The 22591-nt window shown below is 45.0% G+C and overlaps 1 protein-coding gene across 2 annotated transcripts in view; it reads right to left on the bottom strand.

The window, feature by feature from the left end:
* VPS26C (VPS26 endosomal protein sorting factor C) overlaps nucleotides 1-13828 on the bottom strand; it is a 46776-nt gene extending 32948 nt beyond the window's left edge. For both annotated transcript variants that reach the window (XM_003735394.6, XM_002761419.7), the window contains exon 1: nucleotides 13514-13828. In XM_003735394.6, coding sequence (XP_003735442.1) covers nucleotides 13514-13570 — 57 coding nt within the window. In that variant the 5' untranslated portion in view covers nucleotides 13571-13828. The remainder of the gene's footprint in view (nucleotides 1-13513) is intronic.
* Between the last annotated feature and the right edge of the window lie 8763 nt (nucleotides 13829-22591).

Genomic DNA, 22591 nt, shown 5'->3' on the forward strand with positions numbered 1-22591 from the left:
GGGACAGTAATGAGGATGAAGGGAACTCAGCCATCACTGGAAAGCACGTGAGCCAATGCTACCTGCCAACAGAGCCCTCCCACCAGATCAGAGCACACAGGGCAAGTGTAACCCTCATAGCTACCCAGAGGTAAATTCTGTCTGAGCATCAGTAATCCAGGGTCAGGACAGCTTGACAAAGCCCAGATTCGTACCAGGAGCAAAAGGGCCACAATCTCATGTTGCCCTTCCTAGCTCAAGTTTCCAGGACAAGTAACTGGGACAACAGTGAAGGTCTCCAGAGCCCACCAGGTTTTGCTGAGACTACTAATCCAAGAACCCCAGCTGAGTCTATTCTCAAGGAGGAAAGTGGCAGAAACTATCCAAGGATAGTCAGTAAACTGGTGGGTCTGCACCTTTTTGGTTTCAGTGCTCCGGTAAATAAATGCAAAATATTTAAAGCCTTATTCTATGCACTGCATTTCTTTCCCCTCTGAGATGGAAGCTGGAGTGCAGTGGCATGATCTTGGCTCACTGTAACCTTCGCCTCCCAGATTGAAATGATTCTCCTGCTTCAGCCTCCTGAGTAGCTGAGTTTACGGGTGCCGGCCAACACACTCAGCTAATTTTTGTATTTTTAGTAGAGATGGGGTTTCATCACATTGGCCAGTCTGGTCTCAAACTCCTGACCTCAGGTGATCCACCTGCCTCAGCCTCCTAAAGTACTGGGATTACAGGCACGAGCCACCGTGCCTAGCCCTAGGCACTGCATTATATCTGAAAGCTAAGAGAGCCTGTAAGTTTTGACCTAAGACCAAATTAAATGGGGTGGTATGAAAAAGCTTCAACCTTATTGGCTCTGGACTTTACAAGAGAACCACTGGGCCCAGACTTGTGAAGACACGGCAGCAGCCACTTTGGGATGTCAGCAAGAGTCAGGGAAGGCAGGGAGGAAATGTATATTCTCACTTAAAGTATAACAGCTTTGCTTTAATCTGTTTATAAAATAAAGCATTTAATATGTATTATTAAAATTGACATATTAGAATTTTATGTAAGACTTTATTTAATAAAATGGTTTCATTGCTTTTTTGGAAAATCTTTATCCTAAGCAATGCTCACTTTATTGACCTATTTATGAGGAAACAACCATTTGTAACTTACCAGATGAAAGGTAAAATATATTTTCTATCACCTTGGGAAAGGCACTGTTTCTCTGAGCCTGAATTTTTTTCTGCCAACAAGTGACAACGCAAGGTCTCCATTACAGACAGTAAAAAGCCCAGGCAGTCTTCTTCATGACTACTCACCATATAAACATGTCCATAAAGTGTTCTGTGTGGACAAGTTAGAAGACAATAAGAAGTATTTCACAAAAATTTCATCTTTACATATTTGTGTTCGTATGAAAAATACGCAGAAGGACATACTCTTTTTTCTTTTATTCGTGGCAATAAATTTAAGTTTTACCATTTTATAATTTAAAAATGCAAACATGGAGCTGGGATGGCGGTTGGGAGGCTGAGACCAGATCGCTTGGGTCGACAGGTTTAAGACCAGCCTGGGCAACATGCGGAAACCCCGCTTCTACAAATAAAAAATTAGCCAGGTGTGGTGGCACGTGCCTGTAATCCCAGCTACTCGGGAGGCTGAGGCAGGAGAATTGAACCTGGGAGATGGAGGCTGCGGTGAGCCGAGATCGCACTATACTACTGCACTCGTCTTGGGTGACACAGCAAGGGTCTGTCTCAAAAAAAAAAAAAAAAAGCAAGCAAATATATGTAAAAAGAGGAATTGCAGCTTCCTAAAATAAAAAAGGATGAGGATCTGAGGTCAACTGACCTCTCCCTGAGCTCTGGACAGGCAAACAGGCAAGGTTTCCCTCTGAGCTTTGGCCGTAGCGTTTTCCGAGCTAGGGCCGTAGTGGGCAAGCCCCTGTCCACAGACGATGCTGGACCATGCCCTTCCGAGGCGTCGGGCCTATGTGCTCTCGGGGAGGGGACGCAGGTCAGCCCACCTGGCCGATGGCCAACAAGTTAGTCTGTTTTCTGAACGGAAGCTGAAACCTAGAAAAGTAACTGGGTTGGGGTGAGGGTGTAGCCGCATGCAGTAAAAGCGCAGTGTGTCTGTATAACAACGACCTGATGACAAAAGGAACGTATTAAACGGGGAGCGTTAGGGTGCCACAAACTCTAGTGCAGTTGAAATGAAAGTGGAAAGCAAACGGCAAACCAGCATCCCCTTCCAGCTTTTTGGGACCCTGCCCTGCTAATGGTCAGCCCAAACAAGGGCGGAAGAGAGGACTGGAAAGGAGGGAAAGGAGTGGGGAACTAGGGCGCCAGAGGCGTGGGAGGACAGGGACAAAGGGGCGGCAAGGACAGCGGCAGCCGCGACTTCCCAGGACAGTGGACAGCTGGGGCCGGCGGAAAGGAAGATCGGCGTTAAATGGATTGGAAACCGAGTCCAGACAGAACAACAGGGCTCTACTGACTCCGGGTGGGGCACCAAGCGGGGAGCGGGGCCGCGAGACAGGGGACGGTGAAGCTCCGTGCAGCGCCCACCTGCCTGCAGCGCCCACCAGCCTGCGCTGTGCCGCACATATACCCGCAGCTCCAGCTGGGCAGTGTGTGGTGGAGACGAGATCCTCGCAGAGAGACTAAGCGGCCATAACACGGGGAAGGGTTGCTCACATAACCCTATGTCGTTCACACTACGAGGTTAACCGCCATGAGATCTGCCTGCAGTCAGACACAAATCCGTTCTAGAAAAACGTTGCCCAGCGACTTCAGTGTGGCTGACTTCACTGAGTGGCGCTGACCCTGGCGCCTCGGCCCCGCCCTGGGGTTGGGCAGCAGCACAGATTGCGCAGGAGGCACGCTGCAAGCATCCTTTCCTGATCCGCGCTGCAGTTCCCAGGCCGGTTCCATCCGGCTCACAGAGACTGCGCACAAAGCGTCTCCGCGCCCTGCCATTCACCTTTAGACATACATGGCTGCATTCCACCTTTTTAATGCTAAAACCCAGCACCAAAACGAACACGCAGTGTTACGTGTGTTACCTCTGCGCATGCGCCGGGCATTCCGCGAAACCCCGAACCTGATGACCGTGCAGTGGGGACCCCAGGCTTAAGTGCTTTCGTTTTCGCAGAAGCTACGTGTCTTCAGTCTACATGTTGTTACTTGGAAAATAAAGCTTCCTCCTTTTTCCTTCCTCTCGCTGGCATGTGTTAACAGCAGAGGTGTAGACTCCTAGATGACATTAAGGGAGGGGCCCTGCACTGTGGACTAGGCAGAGGAAAAGCCCACCACCCTGGCTGAGGTTGATCTAGCAAGCAGCTTGCAGGGGTTGAAGGGTGTGCAAGACAGGCTGAGACCTGTCCAGTATCGAAACACCCCGTGGTGGTCAAGCAGGCTTTACCAATGCTCAGGCCCAGGCCGGTACAAGATCTGCAGCAACAAACACCAAGTGGAGAGCTACATGAACACCTTTTATCCCATCCCAGTTTCTGGACAATCTCGGACAATTCAGAAAATGCTTCTTATGCATTATATAAGAGTATAGGTTATGATCTAGCAGACAAGCTTTTTCAGGAGTATTAGGTTATCTGCGGAAAAAGAGACCTACTTAAAGTTTAGATGACGATATTCCAAAAAGGTTTATACCTCCCAAAATTATCTTAAGATCTCTCCTAGCTCAAAGATCTAAATTTTTATACCCTGAGTCCTTATAACATTCACTATAACTGATGATTTACTAAGGATCCAGCAGGATAAAGTAGAATACTTAAGCTTTTTTAAAAAAATAAATAAATAAAACACCATTTTAGCTTTGCAATTTTTGTTCATAATGATGAGCTGTTATGTATAGGGTTTCTCCTTTTTGTTTTTAACAAGAAATAATAGGCAGGCCAATTCAAGGTAGTACGGAGGTCCTTAAGGTAACGGCAGTCAGTCCACAGAATATAAATTTCTTCTCATTGTAACCTAGCTATGCTGGGGAGTAAATCTCTTATTTATGTTTTTCACAACCGAAACATTTAACACTGTCATTTTCGTGAGTACATGTGCCAGGATTTAAGAATGTAAAACATTCTAAATTTATAAAAACAAATGAATTATATTTACACAACAGAAAGATTTACTAAGTAAGCAGGATTTTTCTAATCAATAAGCTCCCCTACGGTGTTTCAAGACATAAAGAATTTACAATGCATTTGAGTTCAACTTTTTGATCAAGAACACATCTACTGCACTAAACAAAGGAGTATGCAGCAATACCAAAATTACCCTCGGCTCTCAGGGCCAAAAGCTCTGTCACCTCTGTATGTTCTCCTTGGTCACTGACCCTCCTTCCTCCAAGTAGACAGTGGGCATATATTTGACAAGCACTCATTATGCCATTTGGAGGGTGTACTAACAACGTGACTAGCATTGTGGCAGACAAAGGCCAGTTCTAAGGGCAAATAGACCTCAGAGCGTGGAAAAAACGACAATGCTACGACCTACTACTGCAGCCCCTACTAGGTGTTGGAAGCTAGAATAAATGTCTTAAAACACTCTGTCATTTAATTTTCAAAACACAGCCTTTGAGTAGGTATCATCTCCATCCTACAGATGAGAATTAAGACCTGGAGAAGGCACACTGAATCCTGGATTTAGGAATAAAAAGTTCAAATATTTGCTCTTATCAGTGCCGCTGGCTCTTAACAGTGTATCTGAATTCCCTGGGTCTCAGTCTTCTGAACCACAAAATGAGGAAAACACCACCTCTTAAGAGTATATGGAAGGATTAAAGCACTCTGTGAGATGGAAAAGGCTATCCTAGTCTGCCTAATAATAAAACAGTATTAGGTGTTTCCATGGGAAATTTAATCTTTCACTGGGAGTATGGAATTATGGAATTTTTAACACATTTCTGATTATCTCTTTTTTTTTTAAGACGGAGTTTCGCTCTTGTTACCCAGGCTGGAGTGCAATGGCACGATCTTGGCTCACCGCAACCTCCGCTTCCTGGGTTCAGGCAATTCTCCTGCCTCAGCCTCCTGAGTAGCTGGGATTACAGGCACGCGCCACTATGCCCAGCTAATTTTTTGTATTTTTTTTTTTTTAAGTAGAGAGGGGGTTTCACCATGTTGACCAGGATGGTCTCGATCTCTTGACCCCGTGATCTACCCGCCTCGGCCTCCCAAAGATTTCTGATTATCTCATACCACACATGGATCTTTGGAAACAGAAGTCAAGTTTTTAGGCCAGGTGTGGCGGCTCATGCCTGTAATCCCAACACTTTGTCAGGCCAAGGCAGGAGGATTGCTTGAGGCCAAGAGTTTGAGACCAACCTGGGTAACTTAGCATGATTTCATCTCTATTTTAATAAAATACTTTAAAAAGAAGTTTTCTACCCAAGGGGAAGGATGCTTAGGGAGAAGGTGCCTCGAAGGCAAGGCTGCCAGCTTGGAGAAAGGGTCTGTGTTTACACTGAGGAACAGGAACTGGGACGAAGGCCCTGGGAAATCAAATCCAGGACACTTCTCTATGATATTCTATTCCTGAATCAGAGAGAAAACCACATTTCTAGGAATTCTGGGATCTCTACTCCCAATTGATTTGAATCATGATCTTAAGAGTGACTATCCTAAAGCAAATACAAGTAATGGAGGGTCCGACGTGTAGCTCTGGGGATGTCAGAGTAAGGACAAATCTTACCAACATCTGTCTAGAATTGATACCTAGAACATTACTTATAATTCCAAAGCAAAACCCATGATGTGCCTACAACACCATAGTTTCCCCTTTCTGATCAATGCCTCTATAAAACTCTCAGTCTTATGCATTTTGTTTAAATGTTTTAAGGCCTCAACTCATCATTTAATAAACAGTTTTTGAGCACCCATTAGGTGGCAAGTACTGCCAGGCCCGGGAATACAAAGATACACAAAACCAAATACTTTAACTGAGTAGACTAATAGAACAAATTCACTACAACAGAAGGTAATCAGGGCTTGACAGAGGTACACACGAAATGTGTTTGTCAACTACTGCCAGTTACTACTAAATTATAGAAAACATTCGCCTGTTACTCTGTTCACTTTGTTTCTTTGCTGTGTAGAAGTTTTCTAACTTGATGTGGTCCCACTGGTCCATTTTGTTTTCGCTGCCTGTCCTTTTAAGGTATTGCTCAAGAAATCTTTGCCCAGACCAATGTCCTGGAGCATTTCCCCAATGTTTTCCCTTAGTAGCTTCATAGTTTCAGATCTTAGATTTAAATCCTTAGTCCACTTTGACTTTCATTCCCATGTTCTTCTCTTTTCCTGACAGTTAGACTTGACATTCCATTATCCCACCATAATCTCACTTTGTTACTCTTTTTCTAATTCTGCTTGTAGGAAATTATCGAAAATTTACATATTAAAATTAGGAATTATTATAAAGCTATGTGTGACAAAAGTTGCTGCTGTAACAGAAATTGAAGCACACTTTTTTTTTTTTTTTTTTTGAGACAGAGTTTCGCTCCTGTTACCCAGACTGGAGTGCAATGACACGATCTCGGCTCATTGCAACCTCTGCCTCCTGGGTTCAAGCAATTCTCCTGCCTCAGCCTCCCGAGTGGCTGGGACTACAGGTGCGCACCACCATGTCCAGCTAATTTTTGTATTTTTAGTAGAGACGGGGTTTCACCTTGTTGACCAGGATGGTCTCGATCTTTTGACCTCGTGATCCACCCACCTTAGCCTCACAAAGTGCTGGGATTATAGGCGTGAGCCACCGCGCCCGGCCAAAGCACACATTTCTAAACAACTCATATCAAAAAAACCCTAATGGAAATTAGAAGACATTTTAAGTTGTACAATAATAGAAAATACTATCAAATCTAATCTTGTGGGACACAATTTTCAGACATGGCAGTGGAACATTCTCTTGGGGTCTTCTGACATCCCCACAGTGCAGGAGGTTACTAAACCATGAAACCTCATCAGGGTCCTTTGGAGCAGTGTCTTCTCCCGCTGTCTAGGTGAAGTGATCCTACTTCCAGTCTCCTCTCCAGCAGGACCTGGGTAGGTTTATGAGGGTTTGGTTTACAATAATTCACTCACCTATTAAAAACAAAAAAAGTATGGTACAGTAATCCCAGCACTTTGGGAGGCCGAGGCGGGTGGATCACGAGGTCAACAGATCGAGACCATCCTGGTTAACATGGTGAAACCCCGTCTCTACTAAAAATACAAAAATTAGCTGGGCACAGTGGCGCGTGCCTGTAATCCCAGCTACTCGGGAGGCTGAGGCAGGAGAATTGCCTGAACCCAGGAGGTGGAGGTTGCGGTGAGCCGAGAATGAGCCATTGCATTCCAGCCTGGGTAACAAGAGCGAAACTCTATCTCAAACAAACAAACCAAAAAGTATGGTACAAAGTACTACTTTATAGTAGTACTTAGTAGGAAATGTCTGCATTTTTTTGGCTTACAGTTCAATATGCAACAGCCAACTTACAAAGTAAAAAAAAAAAAAGAACAGAAGAAAAACAGAATAAACGCTAAGAAAACAAATATTTTGGAAAGATAGTCAACCTATGTCACATTAAAAAATTGGTGTTGCTGTCAGATTCGATGAGGATGAGCAACTATAAACACCTGGACAATCAAGTAAAAGAAATGGTCTACAGGACTCAGATTACGCCCCAAATGTCTGCAATTTCTTGTTCACTAGGTTTACACTGTCTCTTCCTCATGACTGAAACCAACAGTGCATGGTGGGCACTTAGTTTAACACCTGATTTTCAAACTAGATTCTAACACTTCACTTTCAAAACTAGATTCTAACACTTAGTTTTCAAAACTAGATTCTATCACTTAGTTTTCAAAACTAGGTTCACTGAAGCTCCAGAAGGGCCCCAGCTTCTCCCTTTTCCCCCAAAATGACTATACCCTACTTTATGCTCCTTCATACACCATAGATGCTCTTATTCAAGCACTTGATCATCTTTCATTTTATATATTTGCCTATCTCTAGTAACCTATAACTCTCAGGAGATCCACAGACATTGGTTGAATGAAGCTGACTGATTAAATAATATAAAAAAGAATGGGACTGATGAAAATGTGATATGAAAAGGTATCCAAGATACAGGCACATTATTAAGGAAATGAACAAGTTGCACGTGTGTGCACACGTGTCTAGAACGGTACACAAACCATCAGTTGATATGTCTAAGGGGAGGACCAGGAATCTGGAGGAGTAAAGAGACTTGATTTTTCTCTGTACCTCCTTCTGTAGCATGTTAAGTTTTTTGTTTTTGTTTTTGTTTTTTAAGACAGTCTTGCTCTGTTGCCCAGGCTGGAGTGCAGTGGCGTGATCTTGGCTTACTGCAACCTCCGCCTCCTGGGTTCAAGTGATTCTCATACCTCACCCTCCCAAGTAGCTGGGATTACAGGCGTGCACCACACCTGGCTAATTTTTGTATTTTTAGTGGAAACAGGGTTTTACCATATTGGCCAGGCTGGTCTCAAACTCCTGGACTCAAGTGATCTGCCTGCTTTGGCCTTCCAAAGTGCTGCAATTACAGGCATGAGCCACCACACCCAGACAGTTTTAACATGTCATATTTTATGTTTTAACATGTTAAAACATAAACATGTTACAATTTTAACATGTCATATATTATGTTTATATTTTTTAAATGCTTCAACTGTCTTTTTGGGGGGGGGATGGACTTCCACTCTTGTTGCCCAGGCTGGAGTGCAATGGTGCAATCTCAGCTCACCACAACCTCCCCCTCCCCGTTCAAAGGATTCTCCCGCCTTAGCCTCCCAAGTAGCTGGGATTATAGGCATGCACCACCATGCCCAACTAATTTTGTCTTTTTAGGAAAGACAGGGTTTCTCCATATTGGGCAGGCTGGTCTTGAACTCCCGACCTCAGGTGATCCACCTGCCTTAGCCTCCCAAACTGCTGGGATTACAGGTGTGAACCACTGTACCCAGCCTAATTTTTAAAAAATCATTTTCTTGGCCTGGCGCAGTGGCTCACGCCTATAATCCCAGCACTTTGGGAGGCCAAGGTGGGTGGATCACGAGGTCAAGAGATCGAGACCATCGTGGTCAACAAGATGAAACACCGTCTCTACTAAAAATACAAAAATTAGCTGGGCATGGTGGTGCACGCCTATAGTTCCAGCTACTCGGGAGGCTGAGGCAGGAGAATTGCTTGAACCCAGGAGGCAGAGGTTGCAGTGAGCCGAGATCATACCATTGCACTCCAGTCTGGGTAACAAGAGCAAAACTCCGTCTCGGAAAAAAAAAAAAATCACTTTCTCAATGAGCACTTTCACTTAAAAAAAAAAAGAAAAAGAAAGTCAATTTTAAACCCAAGTATAACTTAGGTTTCTCTGGTGTCCACAGAATCAAGCCATTTTCAAATGCTTTCACAACTAAGATACTGAAAAGCACAGTAACAGAGTCAGCATATATTCAAAGTAGAAGTCATATCAGTCTTTTTTCATTCAAATATCACAATGTTATTCAGAGCACTCCTAGGAAATGAATAACAACATTTCTATATTACAAACTCCTGTATTTTGCATAAAAACGGCCACTCCCAGGAAGGCAGAATCATAGTGTTCGATGGACATGCTCTGAACTGGAACTGGTCTGAGCTGGCATCCACAGTCATTAGTTGGGTGCTGAAGTTCTTCAGTTTGTCTAGCTGGGTTATGAAATGTTTCAACATGTCTAAGCCTTCATTTCCTCATGAGAAAAATGAGAGTGATACTGCCTGGCTGTCAAACCCGACCCCAGAACCTCTGCTGGAACTTTATAAGCTTGCTTTATGTGCTTACACTGACAAACACCTTTCACTTGAAAGACAATCACTTATGACCTCATGCCTGGGACAGTACTGCTTAGGATCAGGCTAAAGTGGGTGGCAGCCACCTCAAGCAACCCATGGGAAATGTAGGCACAGTGCTCTGGCAGGCCCATAGATAAGTCAAATCTTTGGTAACTGAATCTTTACGGTCACATTGAGATGCAAACAGAAAATGTGTATGCTAGCACCTCCACTTGCAGCCAGCTAATGCAAACTAGACGTGACATAGGCACTATCTGCGGTCAATGAGGCCTCCTTAAGGAACAGGCAACAAGGGTCCTGCTATATGGGGCTTGGAAAGCAGCCATGACAGTGCTGGCTGCCTACCCCACCTACCCTGAATCACAGATCATGGAGTCTACTGCATGAGTCATGGGCACACGTGTCAGAGATTTTTGTCAATTGATTAATTAGTTTAATAACTTTCTCTTTTCTGTTTGCCTCTTTAAAAAATATAGCAACCATCTATTTACAAGTTATACTGGTTTTTCTTTTATATTCACCATATAAGGTTTCCTTTTAAAATGCATTTAAGTGTAAAAAGTGACTGAAGGTTGAGAGAAGCTGACTTAAGCCATCAACTGCAGACTCTGTTCCTGATACTTGCACCAGGAGATGTAAACTAGCGGGACAGAGCTGACTCCGTCTTAAACTTGCCACCCACAGGAAGTGGTCCTGGCTGCATATGACTTCTGCTGGGGCAACTTTACCATTCCATTGCTTGCATCTTTTCTAATGTACTTTTCATTAATCATACTTTAAACCACAGAAAATATCTCAGCATCCCAGCTGGAGTAACATTTCTGAAGAGAATATGCTAACTTGTTGATGAAACAATGAATACTAAAGTTAAATCCATATAGTTTCCTGTCCCTGCCCTCCTATTCTTATCTTGAAACGATTTCCAAGTTCCAGAACAGTTATGAGAATATAAAGCAGTGGAGAAATTGGAACCCTCATATGGTGCCGGTAGACTGTGAAGTGGTGCAGACCCTTTGGAAAATAATTTGGCAGCTCTTCAAAAAGTTCAGGCAGCTGAGGAAAATCTACTCCTAGGTACATACCCAAGAGAAATGAAAACATACTCTCACATAAAAACTGTGGCTCACACCTGTAATCCCAGTACTTTGGGAGGCCAAGGTGGGCGGACTGCAACATCAGGAGATCAAGACAATCCTGGCCAACATGGTAAAACCTGTCTCTACTAAAATACAAAAAATTAGCCGAGCATGGTGGTGCGCACCTGTATCCCTGGCTACTCAGGAAGCTGAGGCAGGGAAATCACTTGAACCCGGGAGGCAAAGGTTTCAGTGAGCCAAGATAACACCACTGCACTCCAGTCTGGCAATAGAGCAAGACTCTGTCTCAAAAAAAAAAAAACTTATACTAAAAAGTTCTTAAAATTATTAATAGCAAAAAGGTATAAATAACTCCAATGTTCATCAAGAGATGCAGGGTTAAACAAAATATGATCTATCTACACAATGGAATATTACTCAACCATAAAAGGAGAAACTGACACATGTTGTGACAAGCATGAACACTGAACTCAACTCCAAGTAAAAGAAGCCTGTCAGTCAAAAGGGCCACATATTGTAAGATGTCATTTATAGGAAATGTCAAGAATAGGGAACTCCAGAGACAAAGTTGATTTGTGATTGCCAGGGGTCAGGAAGGAGAGGGAATGAGGAGTGACAGCTAATGGGTTCAGGGTTTCTTTTTGGGGTGATGAAAATGTTTTAAAATTAGATCATGGTGATGGATGTGCAACTCTGCAAACACACTAAAAAAACTACTGAACTGTACACTTTTAAAGGGTAAATGTTTTATTTTACATTATCTCTATAAAGCTGTTATTTTAAAAAAAGAATACCAAATAGACCCACGTAGCTTTTAGCTTCATGCAGCAATTGTTAACATGTTGCCACATTCACTTTCTTTCTCCCATACACACACATGCATGAATATATGTGCACACACAGTTTTTGGCTGGACACTGATCCTAAATACTCCAGCATGTGGAATATTCTCCTACATAACCAAAATATAAACATTACACTGGAGAAATTCAACACTAATACACCGATTATAGTCCATATTTGAATTTATATTTTATCAGAAATTAAGCATTCTATTTGGTTCTTATGTCCCTTCAGTCTTTTAGTCTAAAAAAAATTATCTCGTCTTTTTTTTTTTTTTTTGACATTGATCCAGGCTACTTGTTTCACAGAATGTCCCTCTATTTGGATATGCCTGATTGTTTCCTTATTAACTGATTGGATTAAACATTTTTGGCAGGAATACGACATAGGTGAGTTGTGACACTCTCAGTTCATCAGGCCAAGGGGTATCAAATATTAGTCTCAATAGCTGTGATGGTAAAGTGGTGTTCATTGTTGTGCTTGGTTAGAGTGTGACTCCATTATAAAGGTAGCTTTTTTCCCTTTTTTTTTTTTTGAGATGGGGTCTCGCTCTGTCACCCAGGCTGGAGTGCAGTGGCGCAATCTCGGCTCGCTGCAGCCTCTGCCTCCCAGGTTCCAGCGATTTTCCTGCCTCAGCCTCCCGGGTAGCGGAATTACACACATCCACCACTATACCCAGCTAATTTTTGTATTTTTAGTAGAGAAGGGTTTTGCCATGTTGGCCAGGCTGGTCTCGAACTCCTGACCTCAGGTGATCCGCGTGCCTTGGCCTCCCAAAGTTCTGGGAATACAGGTGTGAGCCACTGTGCCCGGCCTGCTTTTCCCCTTTGTAATTAACCATCAAGGGAATGACCATTTGAGCTTGTGTAAATACCAGGCTTCCCTAGTTATCTTTTGCCCAAAAGTTTTAGCATCCAAGACTTTTGTCTGGTATTCTGTCCCTTCTGATATTATTTTGCATTAATATGACCAACCACTATCAATCTTATTAGAAAGAGTGTTGGAACTAGCTGTGATTTCAACCCTAGCTGCACATGTATTACCAGTATAGCTGGGAGTGGAACCTGAACAACTATACTGTAAAATTCCCCAGGTGACTGATTCTGATGTAAAGGGTTGAGATCCCCCGAGTTAGAGGAACCTTGCAACACCCTCATTTGCAAATAAGGACACTTTGGCCCAAGGAGGTTTAAATGACTGACTGGCCAATGTCACAAAACTTGTTAATGGCATAGTCAAGATTTTACTTTAACAGAAAAAGGAGTAACTGTCATAGTATTTTGTTAAGTGATTGCCACCTAATATATGCTGCCGCCAGACGTACATATTTCTGCTTCCAAGGTTAGTTTTAGCTTTCGTTCATTAGACCTTCATTAGGAGAGAAGGAAAGGGGAGTCTGGGCGTCAACTCTGCCCTCAGCGCTCACGGCGGCAGCTCAAGCCTGAGAGCCCAATGCCCACCGCTGGGTGTGCAAGGGGCCAGACCGGGAGAGCCGCAGCCCCGATGCCAGGCGCCTGCCCCGCACGTCTCGCAGATGCGGAGGCGGCGGCACCTCCCCCGGGGCACCTGGCAGGGCAAACGGCCCCGCGCGGGAAGCACCTGCCGGGGACGCACCCACCTGGCAGAGCCACACCTGGCGGCACAGCCCTGCCCCGCCCAGGGATGCGGGACGTGCGCAGGGCGATGGAGACAAGGGAACCTGCAGACCCGCCCAACCCCACCTCCAACTCTACCTCACCCCCAGCCCCCACTTACTCCGGCGTGATAAACTTTATTCGCTCTTTTAATCTTGATGTCCAGGGCCGTCCCCATCTTCAATTCTCCTCAGCATCCGCAACTTCCGGCCGCACGTGACCCCGGGGGAACTAGGGGCGCTCGCCCCTCCGTCCGGGCCCCGCCCCTTCCCTCTCTACAGACAGCGGCTCACGTGACCTCGCACCTGTGTCGCACAGACTCCTCGGCTCGGAAAGGCTAATGCCCCACGCCTCCCTCCTTCCGGCGCAGGAGCGGGCCTGAGCACCGGCAAAAAGGCTGTCACCCTTCGCCCCGCCCCCTCCAGGCGTGAAAGGCGGGATCAGACTAGCCCCACCCTTTCCGTAAAGACAGTCTTACGCCGGAAATGCTCTTTTTCTGTCTGGGTTAGCGGAAGGAAGAACTCTCAGCTTTCCCGGCGTGCCTCGCGGCCGTGGACGGGGCCGAGGCGTTCTCCCGGGCGCTGGCAGCCCTGGAAGGATGAGGCTCCCGTCAGGCTGTGCGGTGCAGAGGGGTCCGCACTATGGAGTTGTCTTTCAGGAGGTTATAACTTGGGAATGCCTGTGCTGCTCAAATGTCCTTAATCTCCTCAACTCTAGCTCTCCCCTACTTTCTCCCTAGGGTTCTGAGTAGCCAACGCCCCCTCGTCTGTCCGCGGCCAGGCGCCGCTCCCTGCCCTGCTTCCCGCGAGAACGGTTCCGGTCACCCTCAGGGGCGTGGCCACTGCGCTCTCGGCCAGCAAAGCGCTGATTGGCGGGCGGCTCGGCTGCCCCGCCCCCACCCGCGCCCACCAGGCCTCGGGCCAAGGTCTCTGGAAGCGCTGGGTGACCTCGCTCCGCTCCGAGCCGCGGCGCAGGGTCACCCGCCAGCTCGGCTCCGCGGGCCGCGAGGGATTGTGGGTGTTCCCCAGGCGCGTGTCCTGGAACCGGGTGTTAAATATTCAGATCCCTGCATCCGGAGCCAAAGCGTGGAAAGGCACGGCCCACAGGTTCTGGGGCTCGGAGATCGGTTGCGAATGAAAGATTGGAAGCTGAAGTGAAACTGCCTTTTCTTTTTACTCCCAGCAGCAGCTGACCCCAGATATAGTTAGTGGGAGTGGGGGCGTTACTGCCTTCAGGCAGGGCCGGCAGTGCACGGTTAATATACTTCGTTTCTTGGGGTAAAATCTCTGGTAAATGTTCTAAATGAGGATTTTGCCAATAAGCAGAAGGGCAAATTTCGTTTTGGCGAATGATTTAATTAAATAATGCGGCGACAGTGCTTTTTGTTTAAATTCTTTGATTCTGGTCATTGTTTTTAAAAACGCATTACTTTTGGGATGACATCAGAAATTCTCTGTAAAACAATTGCAAGAATTTGTATCACGAATGCCTCCGCCTTGAGAATGTTAAGTGTTTTACAGGCCAGCAGTGATGGTGCTTCAGCTACAGTTGCTTTTGAAGGTTAATAAATGGTATTTTCAAATACTCGGGTCTTGGTTTGCAGCTCATCTCTGCCCTCGGGGCTTTGGTCTCTGTCTTGAATGTTTTCCTGGCAACTCAGACTCAGCGATTTTAGAACAATCCATTAAGGACTTGAAAATCAGCCTAGTCTATTTGAATTCAAGAAGTGGATCCCTTTCCACTAGACTCACCCATCATTTTCAAATGGCAAAAAAAGCAATCTCAGTAGACACTGCAGAGAAACAGGAAAAGAAACACATGTATCCACGTCGTATACTTTTTGTTTGTTTATTGAGATGGAGTCTTGCTCTGTCACCCAGGCTGGAGTGCAGTGGCAAGATCTCGGCTCACTGCAGCCTCCACCTGCCGGGTTCAAGCGATTCTCCTGCCTCAGCCTCCCGAGCAGCTGGGACTTACAGGCACGCACCACCACGACCGGCTAATTTTTGCATTAATAAAGATGGGGTTTTGCCATGTTGGCCAGGCTGGTCTCGAACTCTTGACCTCGTGATCCGCCCGCCTTGGCCTGGGACTACAGGGGTGAGCCGAGCCACTGCGCCCAGCCTCCAATGCTATCCTTTTCAATGTTTTCTATCCCTCACTCACACCTTAGATGATAAGTTAACTTTCTGGTCCATTGGAGTTACCAAAAATCAGACCTTGTGAAAATGTGATCCCATGTCCCAAGTGGGACCCTAATCTGTAGTATAAGTGGAAAGGTGCTAGGCATGGTTCTGGCACTGCACTTCTCAACGTTCCTCTGCAAGGCCTGGCTTCTGTGTTGAGCTAAGGTAGAGGAGAGAAAATAAGACAAATATCTCTTAACTGGCCACTGCTGAATTTTCTTAGTTGATTCCTGGTTCTCTGGATAACTGTCTCGTTTAAAATTACATGGGGTACAGATGGGGAGGTCGGGTGGGGCCTTCTCCCGCCACACAGTTCCATGGGAGATCTGTCCCCAGCATGATCTTTTCCATCACGCCCCTGTCAACACCGGGCAGTACATTCAGTCTCTCAGGCAAGACCCAGCAAGATCGCTCAGGACCATTTATTTTCCACACAGAAAGACTTTGACCCATAGAAATATACATCCTTGCCACACAAAGGGTTGAACTGAAGACCACCTGTGGCTGCTCCTCTCTCCCTTACTATCCCTCTTCAATTTTCTTGTTCCCTCTTGCAATACAGACAGGGGTAAATCAGCAAGAGTGCTGGAGAACTAGATCTGCAGGCAACAAATAGAATCTCAGACTCCCCTTCCAGTAGGGCCCCTGCTACCTAGGAGAGATTGTCCTATAGCCTCCCCAGTTATATCACTTGCCACCAGAAACACTGTCCTCCACAATCCCAACTGCCTCCTTTCATTCCTTCCCCTGCCTTCCTGTATAGATTGAGAAGGAGAGGACTGGGGAAGTATTTGGTGGAAGCGGGGCTGGATCAGCAGCTTTTTATTAAGCCCTGGGGGAAGTGGCCCCAATTATAGGCATCTTTCGTTGGGGGATGGAGTACTATACCTGTTGTTTTCCGTTGTGAGCCTAGTGCCAATTCTAGGACAACAGGAGACGTCCCACTAAACATCCTTAAGCAGGTACTATGTATGATTCTCTGCCCAGACTCTTCCTCAGGACTGAACGACAGACACGTTCCCTGCGCTCCTAGGAGTATTGGTCTCAACCGCTCTCAGCTAAGTCACTCTTCAGAACTTGCCCTTAATGAAGAAAACTGCCTTGCCCAAGGTCATTGCCCCTTCTTGGGGGCAGCCCACACCTGATGATTAACATTTAGGATATACAGGTCTCTTGCTTGTCCCAGTTTGGGACAACTCTGAAGGACCATTCCAGATCCCAAACTCCCAGTATTAGTTAAATACTGATGTGTAGCAAATTACCCCAATATGTAGTAGTTTTAAACAACAAACATTATGTCTGTGAGTTGGGAACTCAGGAGCAGCTTTCCCTGGGAGGTTCTGGCTCAAGGCCTCAGGTTCTTGCCATTGTCTGAAGACCTGCTGTGGGCTAGAAGATCCACTTCCAAGATTGCTCCCTCACTTGGCTGAGGTTGGGAGCACTCACTTCCGGTACCACTGGCTGCTTGAGAAGCCTCACAATATGGCAGCTAACTTCTCCCAGACCAGTCAATCAAGAGACAGTGCAAGTAGGGAGCTGCAATGCCCTGTGTAGCCAAGTCTCTGAAGCACCTCTACTTTTCTTCTCTTCATTAGAAGACAGTCACTAAATCCAGCCTACACTTGGAAAGGGAAATTTAGCTCTATCTTTGGAAGGGAGGGTCAAAGAATTTGAGGACATATTTTAAACCACTACAGTCCCCGTTGAATCCTGCTACCTACACCCAAACCCTGTGTGCCTGTCAATCCTGAGAGCACCTCTTCAATAACCTTCCTGTACACTGAATCTCCATCTCATAGTCTGTTTTCTGGCAACCCAACCTCAACAGTCCTGTTAGCCTAGTTTTGTAATAACCCTCAAGACAATCTTATGATAGGAATAATTACTATTTCCTCACCTCACAAAAGGGAAGACAGGCACAGAAAGATTAATGGACTTGCCCAAAGTCATAGAGCATCTAAGTGGCAGCCACCAATTCTGACTCCAGAGTTCATATAGGCAATTGCTGATCAATGTGCTACGTACTTGTGCACCACAAACACCTAGGTGGGTAACAACAGGGGGTTCATGATCTTAATCAAAAGACTGGATAAAAGATTGCCAATCAAATGGGAAAATCCAGCATAGTAAAGGCATGGGGTCATTGTACCAACTGATGGTGAAGACAGACGATTAAAACTATTGCAGGATGGCTTAATGTTTTACTTTGCCAGGGTTGCCACAACAAAGTACCACAAACTGGGTGGCTTCAACAACAGACATTTATTCTCTTACACTTCTGAAGGCTGCAAGTTCAAGGGAAAAACGTCAGCAGGGTTGTTCTTAACACGGTAAGGGAAGAATCTGTTCCAGGTCTCTCTCCTTGGCTTTTAGGCGGTCCTCTTTTTATGTCTCCTCACACTATCTTTTAAAAATGTGTCTTCATGGCTGGGCACAGTGGCTCACACCTGTAATTCCAGCACTTTGAGAGGTCGAGGCAGGAGGATCCCTTGAGCCCAGGAGTTGGAGACCAGCCTGAGCAACATGGCAAAAACCCCCATCTCTACAAAAATATAAAAATGAGCTTGGTGTGGTGGCGCATGCCTGTAGTTCCAGCTACTTGGGAAGCTGAGGTGGGAGAGTTGCTTGAGCCTGGGAGGCAGAGGTTGCAGCAAGCGAAGATCATGTCACTGCACTCTCGCCTGGGCAACAGATCGAGACCCTATCTCAAAAAATGAAGTAAAATAAAATGTGTCTTCATGCTCACGTGGTGTTCTTCCTGTATGAGTGTCCGACTCCAAACTTGCCTTTTTTCTAAATATACCAGTCATATTTTATTAGGGTTCACTAATGACCCCCTTTTAACTTGATTACCTCTGTAAACACCCTACTTCCAAATAAAGTCATGTTCTGAAGTACCAAGGGCTACAACCTGAATTTGACAGGGACACAATTCAATCCAGAAATCATCACAAGAAAATGTGTACAACAGAAACATGAGACATACAGTGATAAATGGACAGAGACAGCAAGTAGGAGACTTACACACAACACGGTCTATCAGAGACTGAGTGGAGACAAGAAAAGGACAAAGATTTTAACAAAATAAGAAGTACAATTTATAAATAAAGCAGAATCAGGGGAATTCACTTTTCAAGTGCTGGTGGTGCATTTGTAAGCACTATTGCTTATAAATTATGCTCCATCCTCATAGATGGGATTAGTGCCTTGTAAAAGAAATCGAAGGGAGCTAGCTAGTCTTTTTGCCCTCCTGTCCTTTCTGCCAAGAGAGGACATGGCATTTGTCCCTTCTGGAGGACTCAGCACTCAAGGCGCCATCTTGAAAGCAGAGTGGAACCAGACACAGAACATGCTGGTGCCTTGTTCTTAAACTTCCCAGCCCTCAGAAGTGTGAGCAATGAAGTTGTGTTATTTAGAAATTACCCACTCTGTGGTATTTTGTTATAACAGCATGAATGAACTGAGACAATTTCATGCATGGCCACTAAGAACATCTCAATTTTGATTAGGTACAAGTTTGATTAAGGATGTCCCAGACACCGTACCTGCCACAGCTTTAGCCACTGAAGACACACTTCCTCAGGGAAAATGTGAGGCATTCTTTGTAAAGAAACAAAAATACAATATTTGTTTTTTATAAACAAATAAAAAACAGTATTTATATGAAATTTATATATAAATAAAATTTTAAAATAAAATAAAATGAAACTTAAAATAAATTAGCTAGGTGTGGTGGCTCATACCTGTAATCCCAGCACTTTGGGAGGCCAAGGAGGGTGGATCACCTGAGGTCAGGAGTCGAGACCAGCCTAGCCAAAATGGTGAAACCCCGTCGCTACTAAACCTACAAAAATTAACCAGGCGTGGTGGCACAGACCTATGATACCAGCTCCTTGGGAGGCTGAGGCGAGAGGATTGCATGAACCTGGGAAGCAGAGGTCATGGTGAGCCGAGATCACATCACTGCACTCCAGCCTGAGCAACAGAGTAAGACTCCATCTCAAAATAAATAAATTATTTAAATAAAATATTAAAACAATTGTAAATATAAAAATACATAAAATTTATTTTTTAAAACTATAAATTTTGTTTTATGAAAATAAAATGTATAAATTTTATATTAAAATACAATATTTGTTTCTTATTTGTCAAGAAAGAAATAAAAATTAATAATGAACTAAAAATAACAAAGTATGAATGCTTCACTCCAAGACCTATAGGATACAGCTAAAAAAAGAATGCTCTGAAAAAATTATTGGAAAAAGTTTGGAAATCTGGCCAGAGTGAAATGATAGGATATCTGGAATTTGCTCCTAAATAACTCGAGGAGGAGGAGGAGACGGCGGAGGAGGGAAGAAAGAGGAGGATGAGGAGCGATGGTAGAGGAGGAGGAGGAGAGAGGAGAAAGAGGAGGATGGGGAGGGTAGAGAAGAAGGGGAGGAAGTGGACAAAGGGAGAAGAGGGAAGGGGTAGGGGAGGAGGAAGAGGAGGAAAGGATTTATTCACTCATTCACTCTACCTTTGTGTATGCTTGAGTTCCGCATCAGCAGAAGAGACAACACACAGACACAATAAGATCATCCTTTTGAAATATTAAGCTGAAGTATTTAAAAAATTCCTTGTCACTCCTAGCCCCTTAACTCTCCTTCCATCAAATTTATGCCCTGAAGCAAACAATGTGTGTTGAAGAGCACTTTCCCAAAGAAACACGTTTGGTCTAGAGGAAGGGGAATAGAATGAGAAGTGCAAAAGTAGCTCCTGAGTTGGGGTCCAGCTGGATGTCATGCCTGGAGTCAATGTCCCAGTTGGGGATAGAGATGGGCAGGGCCATAGACAACATGATAGGAAACTCAGAGCTCAAGAGTGAGAAAAATCAAAGGATTAAAATAACCCAAAAGTAAGAGGTATGGGCTGACCCAGCCAGTGGGGAGCCCCGGCTCACTCTAGCGGTTCCTCTAGTGTGCCATTGCCTGTGCAGAGATGGGATTTTGAGATACTCCAGCTGAAACATTGGCCTTTGGGAGACCGAAGCAGGTGGATCACAAGGTCAGGAGTGCAAGACCAGCCTGGCCAAGATGGAAACCCCATCTCCACAAAATACAAAAATTACCCAGGTGTGGTGGCACATGCCTGTAATCCCAGCTACTCGGGAGGCTGAGGCACAGAATTGCTTGAACTGGGAGTTGGAGGTTTCAGTGAGCCGGGATTACGCCACTACACTCCAGCCTGGGCGACAGAGAAAAACTCCATCTCAAAACAAAAACAAAAAGACAGGATCATCCTGACGTAAGAGCAGTTGGATAGGAGAGCTAGTTCAGAACAGATCCCAACATATTACATAGAGAATCTGATTTTCATTTATTTTTTATTATATGTATTCAAGTTGTAGATGAGATTTTAACACGTGATAAAAGAGGCATTGCTAATCTATAAAGCACAACAGAGGATTACTCAGTAAATGATGTCACATCATAGAATTTTGACTCTGTAGCCATGTAAATGTTTTAGCTAATTTTAAGTTTTTTTTTAAAATTAAACCACACAGAAAAGACAAATAGAATGGGATTGTTAAAACTTCAATGGGGTGGCTGGGCGCAGTGGCTCACGCCTGTAATCCCAGCACTTTGGGAGGCCGAGGCGGGTGGATCACGAGGTCAGGAGATCGAGACCATCCTGGTCAACATGGTGAAATCCCGTCTCTACTAAAAATACAAAAAATTAGCTGGGCACGGTGGCGTGTGCCTGTAATCCCAGCTACTTGGGAGGCTGAGGCAGGAGAATTGCCTGAACCCAGGTGGAGATTGCGGTGAGCCGAGATCACGCCATTGCACTCCAGCCTGGGTAACAAGAGCGAAACTCCATCTCAAAAAAAAAAGAAACCTTCAGTGGGGTAGAGGTGGGAAAATTTTCCACCTGACTGACCACAAAGGAAACACATAGCCGCAGCTGGCTGCAGTGACTCATACCTGTAATCCCAGCACTTTGGGAGACTGAGGTGGGGAGGATCACTTGAACCCAGGAGTTGAGCAACACAGTGAGATGCCTATGTAAAAAATACAAAAATTAGTCAGGCATGGTGGCATGTGTCTGTAGTCCCAGCTATGCAGAAGGCTGAGGCCAGAGGGTCACTTGAGCCTGGGGAGGTCGAGGCTGCAGTGAGTCGTGATTGCATCACTGCATTCCAGCCTGTGCCACGAAGCAAAGGAAGAAAATAAAAAAAGGTCAATTTTATATATTCAAAATTTTAGTATACATCAATGGGGAAACCCAGAATAAAAAGGAAGTAACATTATGGGAAATACATACAACAAATATGACAAGAAAAACTCACATTTTGACCAAAGAGGACATGTTAGCTTTCTATAGCTGTGTAATTAATAACTATAAATGCAGAGAGGTGAAACACCCCATGGTTAGCTCACAGCTCTGTGGGTTCAACTGGATTCTCTTGGGGTTCAAACAAGGTTGAAATCAAGGTGTCTGCCATGCTGGGCTATTACCTGGAGGCTCTGGGAAGCACCCACTTGAAAGCTCACTGAGGGACTAGCAGAATTCATTCAGTTCCTTGTGGTTGTAGGACTCCAGTCATGTGCCCTCGCTGGCTGTCAGCAGGAACCACTTAGCTTTTAAAGACCTCTCTCTGATCAGGTCACAGGGCCCCTCCATTGTCAAAGCCAGCCATGGTGTGTCAAATCTTCTTGTGCTTTGAATCTCTTTGACGTCCCTTTCTGCCTTCCTTTCTGCTGCCAGATGGAGAAAATTTTCTGCTTTTAAAAGGCTAATTATATTAGATTAGGTCCACCTAGAAAATCTCCCTATTTTAAGGTTAACCATGCCATAATATTGGAAGCAATATTTTTCTTTTCTTTTCTTTTGAGACAAAGTTTCGCTGTCACCCAGGCTAGATTGTGATAGTGCAATCTCAGCTCACCACAACCTCCACCTCCCAGATTCAAGCGATTCACCTGCCTCAGCCTCCCGAGTAGCTGGAATTACAGGGGCCCACCACCATG

This window comes from Callithrix jacchus, chromosome 21, assembly GCF_049354715.1.
Source record: "Callithrix jacchus isolate 240 chromosome 21, calJac240_pri, whole genome shotgun sequence".
NCBI classification, from domain to species: domain Eukaryota; kingdom Metazoa; phylum Chordata; class Mammalia; order Primates; family Cebidae; genus Callithrix; species Callithrix jacchus.